Genomic DNA, 21,276 nt, shown 5'->3' with positions numbered 1-21,276 from the left:
GGATTATGAGTAAGGCCACAGGCTTCCATGATTTTTTCTCTATTGCCCGTGACCTGTCCCTGACTTTTACTAAAAATATCCATGATAAAATGGGAAGGGACTGGGCTGGGAGCTGTGGGGTACCTCCTGCCTGTGGCAGCTGGGAGCTGTGGGGTAGCCCTGCTGCCCATGCCAGCAGGGAGCTCGGGGGCCTGCTGCGTCAGGTGGACGGGGTACCTCACAGCTCCCTGGTGCTGTAGTAGGCAATGGGAGGACCCTGCAGCTCCCAGCCGCCGGGGCTGAAGTCACAGAGGTCTTTGCAAGTCACAGATTCTGTGAGATCTGTGACAAAATTGTAGCCTTAATTATGCGACAGCAGGGGACTGGACTTGATAACCCAGAAGTTCCCTTCCAGTCCTACGTTTGGTTTAGGTTGAATGTAACATCAGCTATCACCACACGATGTCACAGCAAGCCAAGTAATGAAGTATGACTGGCATACAAATGGAAGTGATACCACAGTGTAACACAAGCCATATTTACAGATTCTAAGGAGGGTAAAATAGCCAGGCCATTCTATCACACGTTCACTAACAAAGCATTACTGACATTCAATGATCATCGTACTGACCTGGATCCTGATTTTAGTCTTGTTTTCCTTCGTTTTGTGGCTGGAAGATGAACTGAACTCTAGGATTCTGCATAACCAGATGTGCTGCCGGAAACTTTGAGAAGGCCTGGAAATCCCAAGCCCAGTGGCTTTTTTCTTATTTCAGGCTTAGTCACCAAAACACCAGATTTACTATTAATGGGAAGAGCTGCAGTGTCTAGGAATTACAGAGAATTAACACCTTGTGCTGCCATCGCACTCCTGTGCCCAGGGATAGCACTGATGAGTCAAACTGGGGGGGTGAAATGTCCTTGGAGGGGTAACTCAGTCATATTCTCTTTAGTCCCCTCTCCTGCTGAGGAGGAGTCATTCTACCCTCTTAGAGAACAGCGGACTGATGAGAACTGAGTGCTCAGAAGAGCAGGTGAAAAGACATCTGTCCGCTTTTGGCAATCACAACTGGAAAATGAACAATTACAGAAAAGCACCCCAGAATGCAGAACACTTGAATAGTGATTTTAATACAGCACAATCAATGCAACATGGATATTCCTAAAATAATTGTATAGAACCAACTCAAACATCTTAACTAAGATACAAAAACGAACACAGAAAGGATTTGGCTCAAAGCTTAAAATATTCCAGTGCTGGGGATTATTTTTTTTTTAAAGCAAGGGCAAGATAGCAAAACTGGAGCATAGAACAGACTGTAACAACTAAGATCGGTTTTCTCTATCGAAACATCTAAAGCAGAAGGTTCTATAATGGAAAAAAGTGAGCCAATAAAAAGGTGTTGCTGATTCTCAGTTCTCCATTGCTTTTGAGGAGTGTTTCTGAAGCACTTGTATGATATTGTGATTTACAACTTGTCTTAATTCTACATGAAAACCTGAGAGCGAGCTCTTGCTGCAGGGGCCATGAGGCTACCTGGAAAGGAACTGCAGTGTTTGGTTTCTCTTTCTTGGTGGTCACTTGGTAAATATGGGCTGGTGTTAAGATGAGCATTGTGGAGTTACACATTTCAGTAGCGACCCAGCATACACAATTGGAGCTGTTTCCAACATTTTTTTCCCCAGCCCTCATTCAGGCAGATCTACCAGGAACCAGATCTCTGTTCAAAGCACCAGCACTTCCCTCTTGTGACCAGGAAACCAGCTCCTTTGACCTTTCAGCACAAGGGTGGAGCACTATGAGCTCTTCTGGGGATTCTGACTCGTGTCTGAAGCCATGCTTTGTAATCCTCTTCTGGCATCTGAACAATATTTTCACGCACAAACTGAAAAATAAAGAGGCATTTTCCTTGGCACAGATACTCATACCATCTGACTATGGGACAACCACCACAGAGCTTGCAAACTGTTAGCATGTTAACCTCCTTTAGACTGGTGCGATAAAAATGCAAAGGGAGGTAAGTCTTTTAATACAAGTTTCTATAATAGTGCATGTTAATTAAAATTAAATTTAAAAATTGAAGCCCCTATGATCTTCAGTATTATTTACACCCTAAAACCTGCAGAGCTAAGGTTGTATAAAGTGTAAAGCTTTTCCTTTACCCAGAGTTGTGTTACATTAAATTGGCTTAAAAGATGAATCAAAGTGTTAGTTTGGAGCACCATCAGGCAGCTGACACTAAATGGGTTTTTTCCTTTTCCTGAAATACTCCCACTGCCTTTATCAGATCCATCTGTGGATGCTTGTGGAGAAGGTAGAAGAGGCTGGAAACAGAAATCAGCAGCATTAGTAGCTTTATGTTTTAGGTGCCATTCCTAACACTAGTGTGAAGGAAGAGCAGGCAAAGGGCACAGAGTGGAAGCCGCTATCAAAGATAAAGAGACACAGAATAACTGGCAGGCAACAGAGAATTCTAGGCTTCATGAAGTGTGCATGATGGCAAGGGGTGCCTACCTGGCTTTAGTGTGGGAGGTCTGGTATGATTACATGAGGCAGGGCTCTGGAGACAATGGTTACCTTTTCGTAAGTCACCAAGAAGGGCAGTTAAACTATCTCCACGCTTTCTAGGTGTTGGAAGAACTTGGCCTTTTTATCTCATGACACAGATGTGTCTAGTTTGTGTATAGGTGCGTATAGTTCTAATATGTATAGTTTATCTGATGTCGCTGAGCAGCTTGTGTGTGTTGTTATTTAACATGTTAACGCTGAGGGTTTTTGGCTGATACTGTAACCAGAAGAGGAAAGGGCTGTGATAACAGAAACCACTAGGTGGCATCATTGCCTTGTTTACAGTAAGTTACTTATTTAGCATCCACAATCTATATTTAACATAACCTCTCCTTTCCCCCTTCCACCTTTCCTTCTCTCTCTCTTTCTTCTTTCCCTTATGCAAATTATTTCTAGCGCCCTTTACTGGAGCCACTTGAGTAGTTCTTTACACATAACCGGAGCAGCTTTTATTCACATGTTGCTGAAGCCTCTTCAAATAAATCTGCAGATTTCACAGTTCTCGAGTGTGCTTCTTATTCTCTCATGCCTGGCACACATCACATCTGTGAAATACAAGCCTGTCCCGGGCACAGCACAACTGAATGTCCCTCTCCATGTATTCTAACCACTTATACTAACCTGCTGTCACTTTCACTCTAGCAGCAAATAAAATCAGTGATGAAATACCAACAAAACAATAATCATTAACACTTCTCAGTTATGTCACACTTTTTACCCAAAGAGTTTAAAGGGCTGTACAAAGGTGGATATTACGATCCCCGTTTTGCAGGGACGTGGCTCCATTATCCCAAATCATGCATCTTTGTAACCTTCCATTGGGTAAATCACACTGCAGGATGCCTACCCTCTCCATCCCCCCTAGGATTAGACCACCAACAAATGGACTCTCATCACCTCCACGGCTGCACAGATGTCTGGAGAACACAACTCCCATACACGTAGTTCACTCAGCACCTTCAGAAAGGTGGTGGGACGGATTCTTACATCTGGGTTCTTGCCAAACTTTTCCAGTTTCTTTAAGATTCTCTGTGTGTGATTGTCATTCTTCACAGCATCCGGGATTCTGGACAGCAAACTGGAAAACCTGTAATAGAGCAGGGCAGAGCTGAAATAAATGTCCTTGAAACTGATGTTTACACTGCTGGGCACCTCAGACTTACCTGATTTATTTGCCCCTCCTTTCCCCCCTTACAGAATGTGAGAAAAAATGTCTTTGTGGGAAGCTTCACTGAGCATTACATGCCAGGGAATGATGCAAAGAAGCTTTGTTTCTATTGTTAACAGGACTGTGCACCCAGCTTCCTTTGTACGACATTAAAAAGAGATCCCCTGATGAGTCATTTACATTCCGGATGACAAACCTTTGGTGTAAAGGCAAACAATAAAATACTGACAAATGTTTCCATTTTACTTCTGATTTGCCCTGTTCATCTCTTCTCTCTCATTTAGCCTCTATAGATTTTCCGAAGCAATCACAGCCTGATCTGACACACTTTCTGATTTTCTTTACTGTCCCTTTTCCCCTTGCTGTCATCATATTTTTTCCCCAGTACGTGCTGAGATAAATCTTACTGACGTGAGAGTGTGCTTGTAACTTTCAGTCTTTGCCATTTCATTCTGAATATGGAGACTCAAGAGGAGAATTATACATTACAATATCAATAAAGCTCTTGTGAAAAGACACATTTTTTTTTTAATGTCCTGTGTAAATTTTTTTAGTGCTGCTTTGACAGCCCTGGAGACGGATGTTTCCAATCCCTCCAGACTGTATGTGTCTGTGGAAGTGTGGTGGCTTTTCCCTTGTCCCCTGCAGGTCTGGAATTTGCCAGCACATCAACTAGTCTTTAGCAGCAAGCATGGTATCCCACCAGCTGAAGACGTAACAGTATGTCAGCAGCCAGAGGAGGTTCTTCCCAGAACCAATAAGGGGAGACAGTTTAGGCCTTGTCTATTCAGCGGTTCTCAAACTTTAGCAACCAGAGGACCCCCATTTTAATTTAAAATTTCCAGGGACCCCCAAAATCCCCTGCCCTGCCCCCACTCCACTTCTTCCCCCAAGGCCCCACCCTGCCCCATCCCCTGCTCCAACCCTGCCCCTCCTCTTCCTCACTTCGAGAAACACTGCACTAGAAAGTTATCCCATTTTAAGCATGCTGGCATAGGTAAAGTAGTACAACCTCCCTAGGCCTTGTCTACACTAGGAGGGTTTTGTCAATATCGTTATAGCAGTAAAGTGAAATGGGCAAAGATCCTTTAGCATGGACACAGTGATGATTGTATAAAAGTGCTTATAATCAGCACAGCTTATGCTGGTTGCCCCAATATAAGCAAAATTGGGGCTAATCAACACACTGAGCCTGGGCGAGTGTAGCTAGACCAGCGGAGCCCCCTAGAGGAGCTACAGCATATCCAGCAGAAGGAGTTCTTTCTGCATAGTGACACCACCTCTCCGAATGACATTAGCTAAGCTGGCAGGAGCACTCGGTCATCTTAGTTGTGTCTACACCAGGGGTTGTCCCGACACAGCTGCATGGCTAGCGGTGTGATTTTTTCCATACTCCTACCTGTCAGAGCTCTGCTAGCAAAACTTCGTAGTGTAGATCAGGCTCTTTAGAGCTATAACTGTACCTACACTGAAGCTTTTACTGGCATAGCCATGTTGCTTAAAAAATAATAAATCACCCCCTCCCTAACCATAAGGTATTCCAGTAAAACTTTTCAGTATAGACCTGGCCCTAGTGTGGATGCAGTTTTATTATTATAAAGGTGCTTTACACCAGAACAAATATTCTTGCATGGGAACAGCGATACTGTTATAAGGCTCCTTTATACTTGTATAAATACATCCACCCTTGGCTTGTACAGATACAATTAAAGCAGTAAAATAAAATCACACCCCTAGTCAACAGTTATAGTGGTACAGCTTCCAAACTTAGACCAGGCCTTTGATTTGGGAGGCAGGTGGGGCAAGTTTGTGCTACAATGCAGAATGCAGCTTTTCTAAATAGATCACCATTCGCTTCTAATGCATTCTCAGTTAGGGTCAGTTGAGAATCTGGAATGTAGACTCTCGACTCAAAAAATCTGTCGCCACTTTACTTCACTTGATTTACTAAGGGAAGACTGACACAGCAGCCCTATTTTCTGTGCTGTGCAATATAGCTAATCTAATTCCCATCATCAAAGGCTGGAAGCTCTGCAGGAGTGCTTTATTGAGAGGTGCCTACTTATCTCATGGTGATGATGCCTTTTGCCCCTGGGAAGGATGAAGTTGATATCTGGGTGCAGTTTATAAACACTAGCGGGGAAATGTTCTTCAAACGTGTGTAATGGGTAGACGGCTGGAGGCAAAGTCCTTTCCATCATCAACATTGCTAATAGGAACACAAGTTTTCATTTCCAACACCACATTATGTATACGCCTAGAGTGCCTGTCATCCCAAGGATCCCAAAGTGTTTTGCAAACTTATGCCTCCTATAAGGCCATACGCTGGAGATGGAGAGGAGATGCAATTGTCTGGAGGCATCAGACCTTTTTAAAATGGAAACAGGCTACTTACACCCTCTCTCCTCCCATCTTCACCAAGAAGATTTGCAACACAAGGTGAAATCTGGTCCTGGATATCATTGTTGCATCTTCACTTAGACAGTGTTTATAAGGGTGGTAAAATCAAGCCCTGAGCAATGGTATTTAAGAGGGTTTACTAGTTTCTAAGATGATTTTCTTTTGGTTTTATAGAAAAAAAAATCTGAAAATAAAGAAGAGCTTTTGGTCCTAGAGGAAATGCTCTGGGGTGTGTTTAGCTCTTCCTTCCTTACCAGTTGCGTTCATCTTCATCATGTTCTCTTTCAGCTCTCAGGCCACACTGTCTCATTCTTTCTAGGTCTCTCTCAAAATACGTGATGTTTTTTAAAGACTGGTATTTCTGAGAACTCTTCTCCTCCCGCCTCCTACAAATAAACTTCAAAAAATTAAAACTGTATATTTTAAAAATTAACATTCTGATTGAACGTTAGTTGGGAAGATACCTAGGATGGCGGAAGGCAATGAGATGAGAAGAATAGAGCATGTTCAGGCCATGGATACCAGTAATATTTTGCACTTTGATAGCACTTTATAAATTAAGTCTCTCCGAATGATTTACTAACAATTAATTAAAGCCTCCATCAATTTAGTGAGCTAGGTAAAGTATATACTTAAGGATCAAATAATCTGACATTGAAATGCAGCCACCTCTGAGTAGTAAAGTATCTGGTATTTAAGAGCATACTGCAATACTACATAACTCAGGGCAGGAAGAAAGAACAGTATTTTAAATATCTGAAACCCTATGGAGAATAGGCAGAATTTAATTACCTGAGTTGGTATTTTGTCCAGGATACCGCACTAATATGCCATATCCTACAAAAAGCCCCATCCAGTTATAATGACCACAAGTAGTCCAGACCTCTGCTTCTCTTCCCATCCAAAAGCAGCTTCTCCAGCAGCACAGTTCCCAACATCATCACAATGGGACACTGGTTTAGGATGAACTCAGCCAATAGAGTGCCATTTACTGAATTACTACCACTAGTTCCTGTCACATCTAGGTGATCCTCAGAGTCTTCTCATCCAAATACTGAGCTACCCTGCTATGCGTGTGAGATTTTATGAGTTTATAGCGAAGGTGGAATGGTTTCAGGTAATTAGATAGGGTCCGATTTGTTCTTTTATCCTGAAAGAGCCAAGAATCAGTCAATTCTTCATGCAGTCACAATGGATGCTTATGGGAGGTGGCAGGGAAAATACTTTGGGACTCTGGAGAGGCTCTAACATACCAGTAGAGGTGTGAATGTAAGAGTGGTGCGGTGGGAGGAGAAATTGGGGATACTGCCCTTTAAAATAACTATGTGGAGAGAGATCTCAGGGTTTCTTATTTTCTACGCCTATAGAGCTCAGATGAGTCATAGGTGAAACATTTCAGTCTTTCTAGAGGAAAGGATGACCAATGCCGGCTGATCAATGGACCAGTATTGAAGATGGCCTGGAAGAAGGCTGTTCACTTGTTCTACGCATGAGACAGGCGGCTGCAACTGTAGACAGTAGAACTGCTCAGTAATGTGAAAGGACAGTGATCTACACAGCGATGATGGATGACCCTACAGATCATGTGCGGATTGGCTGTAATTTGGGGTGACTGAATAGCTGTTCTTTGGGAGAACAAGGATTAGCTTCAAAAGTAAGTAAAACCAACACTCCAAATGTGCTGTGCTAGGGTGTCATAAACAGATTGTTAAGGGTTAATGTCTCTTGTACCTGTAAAGGGTTACAAGCAGAGAACGGGACACCTGACCAGAAGACCAATCAGAAGACAAGATACTTTTAAATTTGGGTGAAGGGAAGCTTTTGTGTGTGTTCTTTGTCCGTTGTGGGTTCTTCTCTCGGAGGGTCTGAGCGAGACCAGACATTACTACAGGCTCTCTAAGTTTCTTTTCTAATAGTAAGTAAAAACAGGTGGTTTAGGTTTTTTGATTGTTTTACTCTATTTGCAATTGTGGATCCGGCTGGTTAACTTTTATATGTGTAGTTGCTGGGAATATTTTGATTTGTATTGGTACTGGGGGGAAAGTCTCTTTCTGGTGTCTGTAAGCTATAGGACCCTGTAATATTTACATCTTGAAGTTACAGAGATAATTCTTTAGTTTTCCTTTCTTTTATTAAAAGATTTCTTTTTAGACAACCTGATCGATTTTGTTTTGTTTTCCTTGTTTTAGTCCAGGGGATTGGGATTACTCACCAGGACGGGAGGGGGAGAGATAGAATCTCTCTTTGTTTCCTTGAATCTGTTTGCCTCTTGGTGGAAGGGAAGGGAGATGCTTCTCTGTATGGTGATTTAAGAGGTTGGATCAGTATCTCTCAGGATAGCCCAGGGAGGGAAATTCTGGGAGGGGGAAAAGGTGGGGGAATGGTTTATTTCTCCTTGTTTTAAGAACCCAAGGGATCTGGGTTCTTGGGGTCCCAGGGAAGGTTGGGGAGGTCAGAGTGCCCCAAAACACTATATTTTTGGGTGGTGGCAGGGCTATCAGATCTAAGCTGGTAATTAAGCATAGAGGATTCAGGTGCTAGTATCTCATTTTCTGAACTCTAAGGTTCAGATCTGAGAAGGAATGCGATGACATAGGGGGACTGGGATTCTTGGACCAAGGGTTAGACTGAAATTTGAAACCTCAGCAGCAGTTTAAGAGGTTTGTGTGACAAACTAGGAAGGCTGTCTTCAGCCTGGAAATGTTAATTAAAGATATACCGTTGAATGTTGCTGATTCCACTGAATCAACTGGGTAGAATGTAAAGATGACAATGGACTCTGAAGTTTGGGGGAACTTTTTCCCAGTGCCTGTAAAGATAAATATTCTGTGCAATGTCCTTAAGAATCATACAGACAAATCTCAGCACAGTGGCTTGAATATTTGGCCTAGAGTGTACATCCTTGCATGGGTACCCATATAATCAGCTGGGCATATACTCCATATGCCTTTACTCTGGTACCACTCCACTGAAGTTAGCAAACCCATCTCTAAAAAGTTTGAGAGCATGTCCTAAATACGTTACAGAAGTGAGGCATGCAGTGCTTTGACAGCTGACAGCAAGCATTCAAGTTCTTACCGTTCAAGGATCTCCAGGTTGTCATGCAAACAAAAAGCTGCTTCTTCAGCTACTGCAGAGAACTTCTGCCTCATCTCAGCACACAAATTATATTTACTTTGAATGAAATAGCTGGCATGTGAGCTGCAGGAGAAAGCACACAAACACCATGGTTATTAATTTCTTTGAAACAGTGCTTGGCAGCTCAGAACACAGAGTTTTGTAAAGTGATGTGCATTGAAAGCCTCAGCTCTCAGATGACTAAAAGTTAGGACATTCCTGGTCATAAACATGCAAATGAAGGAGTACAGAGCTGGGTTTAGAATGGAACAAATACTAGAAAAAAAATGGTCTGCAAATATTCATTTGAATTCAAAGACAAATCTCTTCATCACATACACAACCTCTTAGTGTTCATCCTTCTGGGCAGGGCCGGCTCCAGGCCACAGCGTGTCAAGCGTGTGTTTGGGGCGGCATGCCGCGCGGGGTGCTCTGCCGGTTGCCGGGAGGGCGGCAGGCGACTCCGCTGGACCTCCCGCAGGTGTCCCTGCGGAGGCTCCGCTGGTCCCGCGGCTCCGATGGAGCATCCGCAGGCACGCCTGCGGGAGATCCACCGGAGCCGCGGGACTGGTGAGTGAAAGAGCGCGCCCCGCGGCGTGCCGCCGTGCTTGGGGCGGCGAAATGGCTAGAGCCGGCCCTGCTTCTGGGGGTGACAAATCGAGTGCTTGAGATTAACTAGCAGGAATATTCACAAACCACAAATTGCTAGCTTGAATTTTGAAATATTAATGGACAGCAAATTTCTAGTTGCAGATTCATTTGAAAAATTCATAATTTGCACCGTGTTGGTTAGTTACAGAAATCATCCAAAACAGGGAACAGAAACAAAACTACATGAAATATAAATAAAGAGCAGACTTCAAATTGCAAATAATACCAGACACCGTGAAGAGGACAGGCAGCCTCTTTGCTAATAAATGGTTATGATCTCACACTCTTTCATCTAATCTGCAACTGGTAAGGTTAACTAGGCTTTTTTTTCTTTTTTGCCCAGTATTGGAATTAAACACAGACGGGTAAGTAGTTAAGGCAAAATCCATAGATTTGGCTTCACAACTCACATTAATGTACGTGGGAGTCATATGACAAAATCCACATGGTATTGCATGGAAACTGAGCAGTTTGTGTATCAAATAGTACACATACTCTAGCAGAGTTTTGCTTTCCACATGAATGCCTCTCATGAGCATTGCATTCAGCATGCTATGTACCTTTTAGGCCTCTTTATGTACTTTGTGCTCTCCTCTTCCTTAAAGGTTGCTGTGGTTGTTTTGTCCTCCCTCAGAGTCACAGACAGTGAACTGCAAGAAAAAACAATCCCCTTAAGATAGCACAGTATGCCTTGCAAACCCAGACACCGTAACCGGGGTAGACCATTTCCGAGATGATAAGCAGTTATGATGTCAACCAGAGGTATCTTGCTTGAAAATGGAAAATTCAAGGTCAACGTCGAAATTTAGGTGCACAACTCTCAGTGATGTTAGTACAAAACCCAAGGCAAATCCCCATGCACTGTATTGAAAACATAATACAAAATATATAACAAAGAGTCCTGTGGCACCTTAAAGACTAAACAGATGTATTGGAGCATAAGCTTTTGCGGGTGACGAAAGTGGGCATTCACCCACGAAAGCTCATGCTCCAATACATCTGTTAGTCTTTAAGGTGCCACAGGACTCTGTTACTTTTTACAGATCCAGACTAACACGGCTATCCCTCTGATACTTTACAAAATGTATAGCAAATCAGTAACGGTCAGAAAGCAGGATTTCATCAACTCACCATGCTCTTATAACAATAAGATGCTATCTGTCATGTGCATGCCATACGCTTTCCACATGTGAAGCTGATTGCATGGAGCATACTACATGCCACATGCTTAGATTCTGTAATTACAGCTACCTTTTAGGCCTCTGGTCCAGTGATGTTAAGCTCTCTTGGTACTTGGATGTTGTGTTTACATTGTCATCCTTCAGAGTCACCAATAGTGAACTACAAGACAAGACAAGACAAGATCCTTAAAAATGTACAAACTATGCCTTCTCCAGCATATGAAACATCCTGCTGGCACTGATGAATTACTCCCAATATGACAGACTTATTCAGAGCCATCCAGAGATAAGATTTATACTTGATATTTCTCTCCCCTTTACCTCAGACCGAGGGAAAAAATATTGCAGTAAATGTCAGATTATAACATGTGTCTTGTGTTCTTTGAGTCTGTAGTGTGGAACCCACCACAGAACTGGTGACTGGTTACAGAAACCGGGACAAACTGATACATGGAATTAGATTCAGTGGAGGGCTGGGACATTACAGGCCCTCTTCTTTCCTGGTTTAGTGGCAGCAGTAGATCTAGCCAGAGGCCCAGTGGTGGTATGTTCCCTCTTGCTTTGACAGAGACAGTGGCTCCTGAAAGGTGAGGAGGAGAAGAACAAGGCAGCTTGATCTCCTTTTTTCCCTGTTAGTCAATCCAAAGGGAGAGAGAGTTGGAAGACTGCTGGCATCTTGTTCCTCCTATCACTGACAAATTCACATTACACGTCAGATTCCATCACAACCTAACTCAAAAATGAGCTTGGAGATGCTGCATAGATACACACGTCCTGCCTGTAACAGAATTATAGCCTAACAAGAGTTATTGAGTTAATAGCTAATTAAGCCAATCATTTAGCCTGGGTCTGAATAAATCTCAAATAGAAGCCCCCATCATCTGTTTCTTAGATGAGACACAGTGTAGTGACAAAAGCAGTTGAACAGGACTGGCAGACAGCTACTGAAACACCCTCTGTAGTAGGGAATTCCTACCTTCTGACAAACTCTCACCATTTCTGGTCTTAAAAGACCCTGAAGTGAGCACTTTGCCAGTGCAATTATAATGGACAGGCCCAAATTGCCTCTAGTTCAGGCCACCACCTTCCAATTTCAGAGGTAAATTCAACACAATAATCATCATGTGTTAAGTGTGAGAAATAATTCTCAACACCACACACTGGCCTACTGGTATGGGGCAGGGAAAGCAGTAGATCTGATATTTCTTGATTTCAGTAAAGCTTCTGACACAGTCCCACATGATATTCTCCTAAGAAAACTGGAGCAATGTGATCTAAATTAAAGTACTATCAGGTGGGTGTACAACTTGTTGAAAGACCGTAATCAAGGAGTAATTACTAGCAGTTCACTGCCTGACTGGGAGGGCATTTCTAGTGGGCTCCCACAGGGATCAGTCCTGGTTCTGTTAATAGTCAATATTTTCATCAATAACTTGGATAATGGCATGCAGAGTATGCTTATACAATCTTAAAATGACACAAAGCTGGAAGGGGTTGCCAGCACTTTTAGAGGACAAGATTAGAATTCAAAAGGACCTTGACAAATTGGAGAACTGGTCTGAATTCAACCAGACACATTTTAATAAGAGAAAAGCACTACACTGAGGAAGGAAAAATCAGATGCACAACTACAAAATGGGGAATAACTGGCTAGGCTGTAGTACTTCTGAAAAGGATCTGAGGGTTATAGCGAGTCACAAATTGAATACAAGTCAACAATGTGATCCAGTTGCGAAAAAGGCTAGCATCATTCTGGGTTGTATTAACAGGACTGTCGTATATAAGACACAGGAGGTAACTATCCTGCTCTACATGCTACTTGTGAGGCCTCAGCTGGAGTACTTTCTCCAATTCTGACTGCTACACTTTTGGAAAGAAGTGGAAAAATTGGAGATACTCCAGAGAAGAGCAACAAAAATGATAAAAGATTTAGAAAACGTGATCTATGTAGGAAAGGTTAAAAAAAAAACAGGCACGTATAGGTTTGAGAAAAGAAAACTGAGGGGGGGACCTGATAACAGTCTTCAAATATGTTGAGGGCTGTGAGAAAGAGGATGGTGATCAATTGTTCTGCATGCCCACTGATGGTAGGAGAAAAAGTAATGGGTTTAATCTGCAGGAAGGATGATTTAGGTTAGATATTAGGAAGCAAACTTTCTAACTACAGGTGTAGTTAAGTTCTGGAATAGGATTTCAAGGGAGGTTGTGAAATATCAGTCATTGGAGGTTTGAAAGAACAATTTTGACAAATACTTATCAGGATGGTCTAGTTTTACATGAAGACTTCTCAAGGTCCCTTCCAGCCCTACATTTCAATAATTCTATATACTAGAATAATTGAGAGCGGATCAGTGCTGTTCCATGTACCATTCTTGCCCCATAAGGTCTCAGTGTCACATTCCCAATGCTGGCAAATTGTGGGAGACATCCTCTGACAATAAATGGGTCTTACTCCACACAGTTTTAGCTGGCCTGAAAGTGGAGAGATTAAACCATGTTTCATCTTGATTACCAGTGAATGTGAATGCACAAAGGTACATTTCCAGCCACAGCTGCATGGCTCCTATTAATGTTAGTGTGAGCCATAAAGCAAAATTCCAAAGCAATTCCAAAATTCCATTATTGAAAATGCACAACTCTAGTAATTGGGGATGCATAATACAGCTTCCCCAATCCCCTGTCTCTTACAGCAGACCAAGCTGGGTGTAATTCATGAATGTGACTTTATGAGCTGTTTTTCACTTGTGAAGATGACTGTATATCTCATACTATGTCTTTTTTAACGTTCCTACCTTTTAGGTCTCTGTCCCAGTATGCTCTCCTGGTCCTTAACGGCTGTTAGGCTCGTTCTCTCATTCCTTTGATATACTGGTGGTGAACTGGAAGGCAAGACAATGTCCTTGAAACTGTTCAGAATATACCTTCTCCAGGGCATGAGCACTGGTGCTGGAGCTGATTGTCAATCTCGAGAGAAGAGACATGGCTTCTTGCAGAGCTTAGGGGTTTTATAACCAAAGATGTGTGGGTCAGATCTTCAGATGGCTTGATTTGATGTAGCTCTGCTGACTTCAGTGGAGCTATCCCAAGTTACACCAGCTATGGATCTGGCCCATATGTATTTACAAACAGTACTAGATAGAAAAACACTTGAAAATTAATAAGGAGACATAATCCATACACCCACAGCAGCCAGGAAATTCACAGATTCCAGTTCTGAGTTGCAGAAATCACAGCACCTGCAACAGCCTTGTCAAGACTAGGTCCTTCTCACTGAGTCTCACAACTATTACTGGTAGCATTAGGACAAAGTTTAAATGTGGTTTATGCTGTTGTCCCACTCTCTTTACTTGTTTGTCTTTTGCAGACAAAAGTTCTGCCACTGACTCAGTGACATTGCATGCCTATAAGTGACAGCAATATTAGGCTCTATTGTTTGGAAAATGTTCAGTTTGCGGTTCTTTGAAGTGACCTAAGCCTTCAATACCACGATGAGAATGAATAAAATCGATCTGCACTAATTGTTTACTCTAGTGAAAATTTCTAAAAGCCAGGGATAACTACAGAGTGCATTTGATAGAAGTTTCACTGGAAATTTTATGGGGAGCATGTGGAAAATGCAATGGTAGCAGCATAAACAATTCAATAGAGATTGAGAAGAAAATGGCCTCTTTCTCTATAGAGTTGCTGTAGATTATTTATACAGGCATTGTATGAATGGTTTGTTGTAAGAGAAGGATTCACTGAGTGTCCACCTGGAAAATAAACATTTATTGTGCACAGTCAAATGGGCCATTCTGTCACCTATACAGAGAAATGTCAACGTCCTCTAAATTCACTGAATATTGAGTTTAATCAGCAACTATCCTGAAAATATAACAGCACAGTGTAAGCGCTATTATAGTAAACTGCCTTTCTTAGGTTTGTAGAATCCAATCATGTAGCATACCTGTGCAGTCTGGTCTTCTTAACAATATCTTCTGAACTGAAATTCTTTGCCACATCTTCATATATGGTCTGGAGTAATTTCTGTAGGTCTGATAAAAAAACCAACACAGGTATAAAAATGTGCCCATTGGACCCTCCATTGCTCCTTCTCTTTAGAAGGGAATGCTGCATACACTGGCCTCATGTTTTGATTTTGATTAGCAATTTTGGTTTCCCAATTTAAGACACCTTAGAAGGACCTGACTTTCAGAGGAAGGAGGTTCAGCACTTCATTTCAGATGTCTCAAGTTGGGCACTCAGAATTTGAAATATATTATACCAAACCACTATTCACGACTGGAAATGTGGGTCCCTGTTCTTTGGCTCTGAAATAAACAACAAATGAGAAGTTAGCTAACTTCTTTAATGTTTATCCAAAATTATTGTGCAGGAATTAGAAAAGTAGGCAACTTTTAACAAACTGTACCCAAAGCCAGCTTCAAATTCCTATGCTGATGCTATTAGCATTCTTAGGGCATATTTGTAAACATCACAACTTAATCTTCTTTAAAATGAACTATGGAATTTAACATCTGACGAGAGCTATATCCTTACCATGATGCATTTAAAGCTGATGATTTATTCTCAACAAGCCCTTACTTCATCATACCTGCTTGTCCAAGTATCACTCCATCCTTTTTTTTCTTTCAGTTGATCTCTACTTTCAATGTGTTATTGCCTTTACCACCTTCTCTCCATTGTGACTGTGTGTTCTCATGCTTTCCCATTCCTTGAATAGCCCTTCTCCCCCTGAGTGCCAGATGAACTCAATGTTCTTCAAATTCCTCCTCAAAACTCACTTCCTTTGAGGACCTTTCCACCACTAAACCACTGCTGCTTTGGTGCCCAACTGCTAAACAAAACAAACAGCCCATCACAAGAAATACAATAATATAATCAATACAGTTTTCTGCCTGGAGCCCTATTCCCTCTCCCTAGACACCATCCACTATGGTCTGTTCTTATTAGTCATTGAATTACCTATATAATTTTGAGCTGATCCTGCAAAGTACCGAACATATCCTAGGAGGTACTAAGCTCCACTGGGGAATGAGAGGCATAGCTCCTTGTAGGAGGGAACCAGCACCTTGAAGTTAAAGTCAATTAACTGTATGTTGCTCAACGTAGGGACCTTTCCTTAAACCCCAGTAAAGCACTATGCAGAAACAAGCAGGGTGGTAATGTAAATGACAACTGCTACTAAATACAGTAATAAAGGCCTATTCAAATATTGCAGAGGAGGTTACAGAACACACACAGACTTAATCTGTTCTCAAACAAACCCTGACTGGCCAAAACTTGAAGAAACTGGCTCCTATAGTTAGGGTGTTATGTCCATATTTAAGCATCTAAATAAGTGGTCTGATTTTAAAGAGTTCTAAGCACCCAGGCAGGAGGTCCTGAGTTCTACTTCTGATTCATTTTAACATGGACTCTCACTATGACCTTGTACAACTCTTAAGGCATGTGTACATGGCAAAAAAAAAGGCAGCAAGTCTCAGAGGCCAGGTCTACAGACTCAGGCTTGTGGTAGGACTCTAAAAATAGCTGTTTAGAGGTTTGGGCTAAAGATGGAGCTCAGGTTGTGAAACCCACCTCTTCTCTGGCTTCAGAGCCTGAGCTCCAGCCTGAGCCCTGGCAGTATGTCCACACTGCAATCAGGGGAGGAAGGGTGATAATAGCACATATGTAGGCACAGCCAATCTAGCTTTAGCCTGAGTATCAATAGCAGTGAAGCCATGGCAACCTGGACTTCAGTGCAAGCTGTACAAGCCTACCCAGGTACCTAGGTACATACTTGTGTTCCTAGCCTGCACTGAAGCCCACGTGCTGTGGCTTCACTGATATTAGTACCTGAGCCTAGCTAGATCAAAGCTAGCTCAGGTATGTGGAGACATGCTGCAATCAGCCTTCTGACTGTAGTGTGGACATACCCTTGGGGTCTGATCCTGCCAAGCTGAGCACCGTCACTCCTATTAAAGTCAATGGGAGTGGAGGGCAATGCACATCTGCTAGGATGTGCTCACCGTTTTGTGGGATTGGACTCTCAGTTCCTCTGCCTCAGTTCCTCCATCTGAAGAATAGGGAGAATAATATCTGTACTTAGCTTGTATATCTTCAAAGCGCTCTACAAATATTAAACCTCACAGCGCTGCTGTGAATTAGCTAAGCATTAACTAGAAAAGAGAAAGCTGCACAGAGGGTTGGCCTTGTGATGGGAATGCTGGCTTGTGACTCAGGAGATCTGGGTTGGGACCCCTGCTCTGCCACCAACTCTGTGTCTGAGCTGGGAAAAGCTGCTGAAATGCTGTGCCTCCATTGCACATCTGTGAAATGGAGTTAATGACATTCACGTACTTCACAGGGTCCTAATGAGGATAAATCCAGTTATGTATGTGAGAGGCTCAGCTACTACAGTGATGGACACCAGAGGAACGCCTACAATTAAAGTGCAGCTTTATAATGAAGATCCCTTGTGCAAATATGTATAATTTTTCCTTGGAATTTGTATTTTTCTAAGACTGGGAACTGCACCACTAACTTCTTGGTTAAAGAAGCAGAAGCAATCCTGTTAGCATTTAATTTCTCAGATACAGTCCAGCATATTTTTTTCATCAATAGGAAGTAAATGTCTGGCATTTGAAACGATTTGCACAAATAATGCATTACGCAGTAACCATGAAAAATTAGGATTACGTTTAATACTGTGTTATTCAAAACAGGGCTGATACAGTTGGTATACGTTCAAAGAAGTTTTTAGATGTGGCAAAGAAAGCAAGCTTGAAATGCTAATCTACTTGTAAAACCTTTGACAAACCAGAAGGAGCCTGACTGATAAATTAGACAACCTTAGAACTGACCTGCCTGTTATACCACAGCTGTGAGGATGACAGCTTCCACGCCTGACTTCTCAACATGATGTGACTTACAGAACCTTTGGACAAGTGTAGTTCCTCACCCAGTCAGTGATGTTGGAAATCGCAGGTTCGATACAGTAGCAGTCACAAAACAATACAAACTAAATTATAGCCAGGTAAATGGCTCCATATTAAATTATAGACTCAATCCTGAAGCAAAATAAAAACGCTCTGTAAGAATCATGTTCAAATTTATCTGCAGATTAGTTGCCCAATGCAATATATTTCTCACATGTTTTCCAATAAACATGTGTCATCTCAATGGTACTTCTGTGTGAGTTATAGGGAGCCTCGTGAGCTGTTTGAGAAATAGGCTACAGGGGCAGTTGAGCTGTTCTAATCCAGTTCCTGTTCTGGCTCTGAGGCATCCTTGTGTTTAACATGATTCTGTGGCTACAGAATTTACCTCAGAGTCCATCCACTGCTGTAGTGTTGTCCTGCAGAAAGTGAGTTTTTATTCTATTTTTTAAAATTTCTAGCTGTTATAGATATGAAAAATACCTCCGGTTCACAGTTTGGAAGTGACCCGAAAGTTGACATTTTGAGCACGCAAACAGACCACCTGAAACAATAACTCTGAGGTGTCAGCCATTCCCATTCATCTCAGTGGAACATTAACTTGGAAGCCTAATGATGACAGTGTAAATATAAGTTTGTGTGATAATTTTAGCAGAAAAATGAAACTACTATCTGCGGTAGATATTGGAGCAGCGAACATTCGAATGGCTGGGTGCTGTTGAGGGTTACTAAAGTCTAGAAGATTAAAGTCCCCAGAATCTTCCTATCATCTCCACTGTTGGTCATAAGAGAGAGGGAAAGTGAAGATGCAGCGCTTCCTCATTGTCAAAAGCCTCAATTGCATCCTGAGTGTGAAAAACCAACTCTCTCTCTCATACCTTCCCTCGTGTAAAAAGTCTATCTCCTGCCCCCAGGAGCAGAAAGTAAACTGAGTGCAATGTCAGAATCATTAACGCCAAGAACAGTCAGGATTACATTATTCCTCTGCAGAGCTCACTTGGTAAAAAACAAAATCATTAAGAAAATGTCTTAAAGCTGATACAGAATTTCCTTTTTTGCCTCTGAACACAATACCTGAATGCTGCAGAGCTTAGCATTATTTTGGCCCAGAGTACATCGGGCACTGCCTATAATTCACAAAACAGTGTGTTCAATTTATTTTGCTTCCTCTAAAAAGTAGTGTGGTCCAGTGGGCAGAGTTCTGGCCTTGGAGCCAGGACAGCTGGGTTCTATTCTCATTTCTGCCACTGACCTGTTGAGAAAGTCACTTCATCTCTCAGTGCCCGTGTTTCTTCACTCAGCCTTTGTCCGCCTTATTTTGTAAGCTCTTTGGGGTATGGACTGTCTCATATTATGTATTTGTACTGCACCACGCACAGTGGGGCCTCAGTTTTGTTTTGGGCCTCTAGTTGCCACGGTAATACAAATAAATGCCATTAATACATGAGTAACGTGTACATTAGTAAACAGTCTCAAATTAAAGAAATATCTATGTAGTTCTGCTGCCCCATAGGGAATTACCATGGGTCAGCTGGTTGCTACAGAAGTTATTCTACTTTTGTGAGACCTCTTCTATTGAAAACTGCCGAGTTGTGGATTGTATGCCATCTGAATAACTTGATAGGCTGAACAATGGCAAATCCATAGCAATTCGTTCACAATGGTTTCAAATTGTTTCATCATAGTGAGGGCTACTGAAAAGAAATTGTACCATGATCTTCTGAGCCACAGTCCCTTCTCCTGCCCACTTTCGGCAAAGTACTTTTTTCCTTATAACACAACTAAGAGGATTAATCTTTTGATGCTGTGAATCAGGTTTTCTTGATGTATTAGAACTTAGTAATGGGATGTCCAAACCTACTGGCACATACATTTGACCTCAACTGAGAACTGGACATAATGATCTAGCAAATCAAACCCAATTCCTCCAATAATATTAATCTTCAAAAATGAAGCAGCAGGATGAATATGTAGATTAATAAAACAAACTGAATTATTGATAATTAGTTTTCTCCTGCAGTATATCAGTACAAAAAAAGCATCTGGATAGACAGTGCATATGGCACATCAATGGACTTAAGCAGGAGTTAAACTTACCTTATAATGCAGCTCACAGCATGCTATGGCTGAAGGCTGCACTGATACAGACAAATAAAATTTGAATTATCATATAAAACTGCAAAGTAGTTCTGATGATTTTCCAGGAAGGTGCCTCAGTCCTCTCTGCCCATCTGGCAACATTGCATGAGTGAAATGACACCTCACTGTCCCACCTGCTGGTACATGAAGCCAATGCAGTCCTTTATCCATAAGGAATTTTAGAATAGATTCCCTCTGTCTTTAAAGCAGACAGGAAAGATGAAAAGGGCATTCCACTTTGTGAAGCCCTTTGCACAAGCCAAATAAAATGTGAGGATTTGCTTCATGTCCAGTGATTGTAGTGTTCATTGCAAATAAGAAACCTGGTTATGGGAAAAGCATTATGTGCTGATCAATATAATAATCCCATGCACTTTGGTAGTGCCATCTGTCCGAGGATGGCAAAACACTTTACAAACATTAATTAAATAAGCCTCTTAATACTCGCCTGTGATTGTGCTTTATTGCCCCCATTTTGCAGATAGAGAGAAGGAAGAATGGAGAGGTAAGCGACCTGCTCAAAGTCATACAACCTACTCCAGCCAGAAGTATCTTTAAGATAAAGATCTTCTTGGCAACTGTTGAAGAAAATACATTTGTTACTGTGCAGTCAAGTAAAGGAAACTTACAGTGGGAAACAGGCTCTTCATCCTCTCTGGTCTGTTTGCTCTGTACTGACTCACTGTCTTCACATTCCTTGGTGACATCAATGGGAGCTGTATTCACATTGGTATTGTCTTCAGAGCTGGGGACTAGGGAACTTATGCTGCCCAGAGGAGTTCGACTATGGGGAGAGGTCAGACCACTAAGCCGAGAGATGCTTATGATAGATGTTTTCTTGTTTGTCTTCCTGCTAAGCTGACTACGTGGTGCTTTCTGGCAGGATTTCTTACCCAGAAGGAAAATAAAGGAGGGGAATTGTTATAACAATGTTTGACAGGGATGGTGCACTGTATTTCCATATCTAATGCTAATACTGGATTCCTCTAGGCTTTTTTGCGCCACGCAGATTTTCTGCAGCAAATTCAACAGGTTGGCTAAACTGCTGAATTGGGGTGTCATTCATTTTGGGTTTTTCCCTGCAACTTTCTCTGGCTCTGGCATTGGTGCCAAGTGGACCAGTATACTTTGCAAACAAGTAGCACTGCAGAT

The 21,276-nt window shown here is 42.0% G+C and overlaps 1 protein-coding gene across 2 annotated transcripts in view; it reads right to left on the bottom strand.

The window, feature by feature from the left end:
* Positions 1 to 1,089: 1,089 nt before the first annotated feature.
* CCDC60 (coiled-coil domain containing 60) overlaps positions 1,090 to 21,276 on the bottom strand; it is a 105,030-nt gene continuing 84,843 nt past the window's right edge. Inside the window, exons 8-16 of one of the 2 annotated variants that reach the window (XM_050924135.1) lie at positions 20,754 to 21,012; positions 15,012 to 15,099; positions 13,858 to 13,944; positions 11,136 to 11,225; positions 10,445 to 10,534; positions 9,195 to 9,317; positions 6,371 to 6,502; positions 3,446 to 3,635; positions 1,090 to 1,865 (exon numbers count right to left, since the gene is read on the bottom strand). In XM_050924135.1, the coding sequence (XP_050780092.1) occupies positions 1,758 to 1,865; positions 3,446 to 3,635; positions 6,371 to 6,502; positions 9,195 to 9,317; positions 10,445 to 10,534; positions 11,136 to 11,225; positions 13,858 to 13,944; positions 15,012 to 15,099; positions 20,754 to 21,012 (1,167 nt within the window). In that variant the 3' untranslated portion in view covers positions 1,090 to 1,757. The remainder of the gene's footprint in view (positions 1,866 to 3,445; positions 3,636 to 6,370; positions 6,503 to 9,194; positions 9,318 to 10,444; positions 10,535 to 11,135; positions 11,226 to 13,857; positions 13,945 to 15,011; positions 15,100 to 20,753; positions 21,013 to 21,276) is intronic. The other variant, XM_050924136.1, reaches the window with a different exon arrangement.

This window comes from Gopherus flavomarginatus, chromosome 15 (assembly GCF_025201925.1).
Source record: "Gopherus flavomarginatus isolate rGopFla2 chromosome 15, rGopFla2.mat.asm, whole genome shotgun sequence".
Classification (NCBI taxonomy): Eukaryota; Metazoa; Chordata; order Testudines; family Testudinidae; genus Gopherus; species Gopherus flavomarginatus.
The sequence above is the reverse complement of the archived record's forward strand: the minus strand, read 5'-3'. Positions and strand labels throughout refer to the sequence as shown.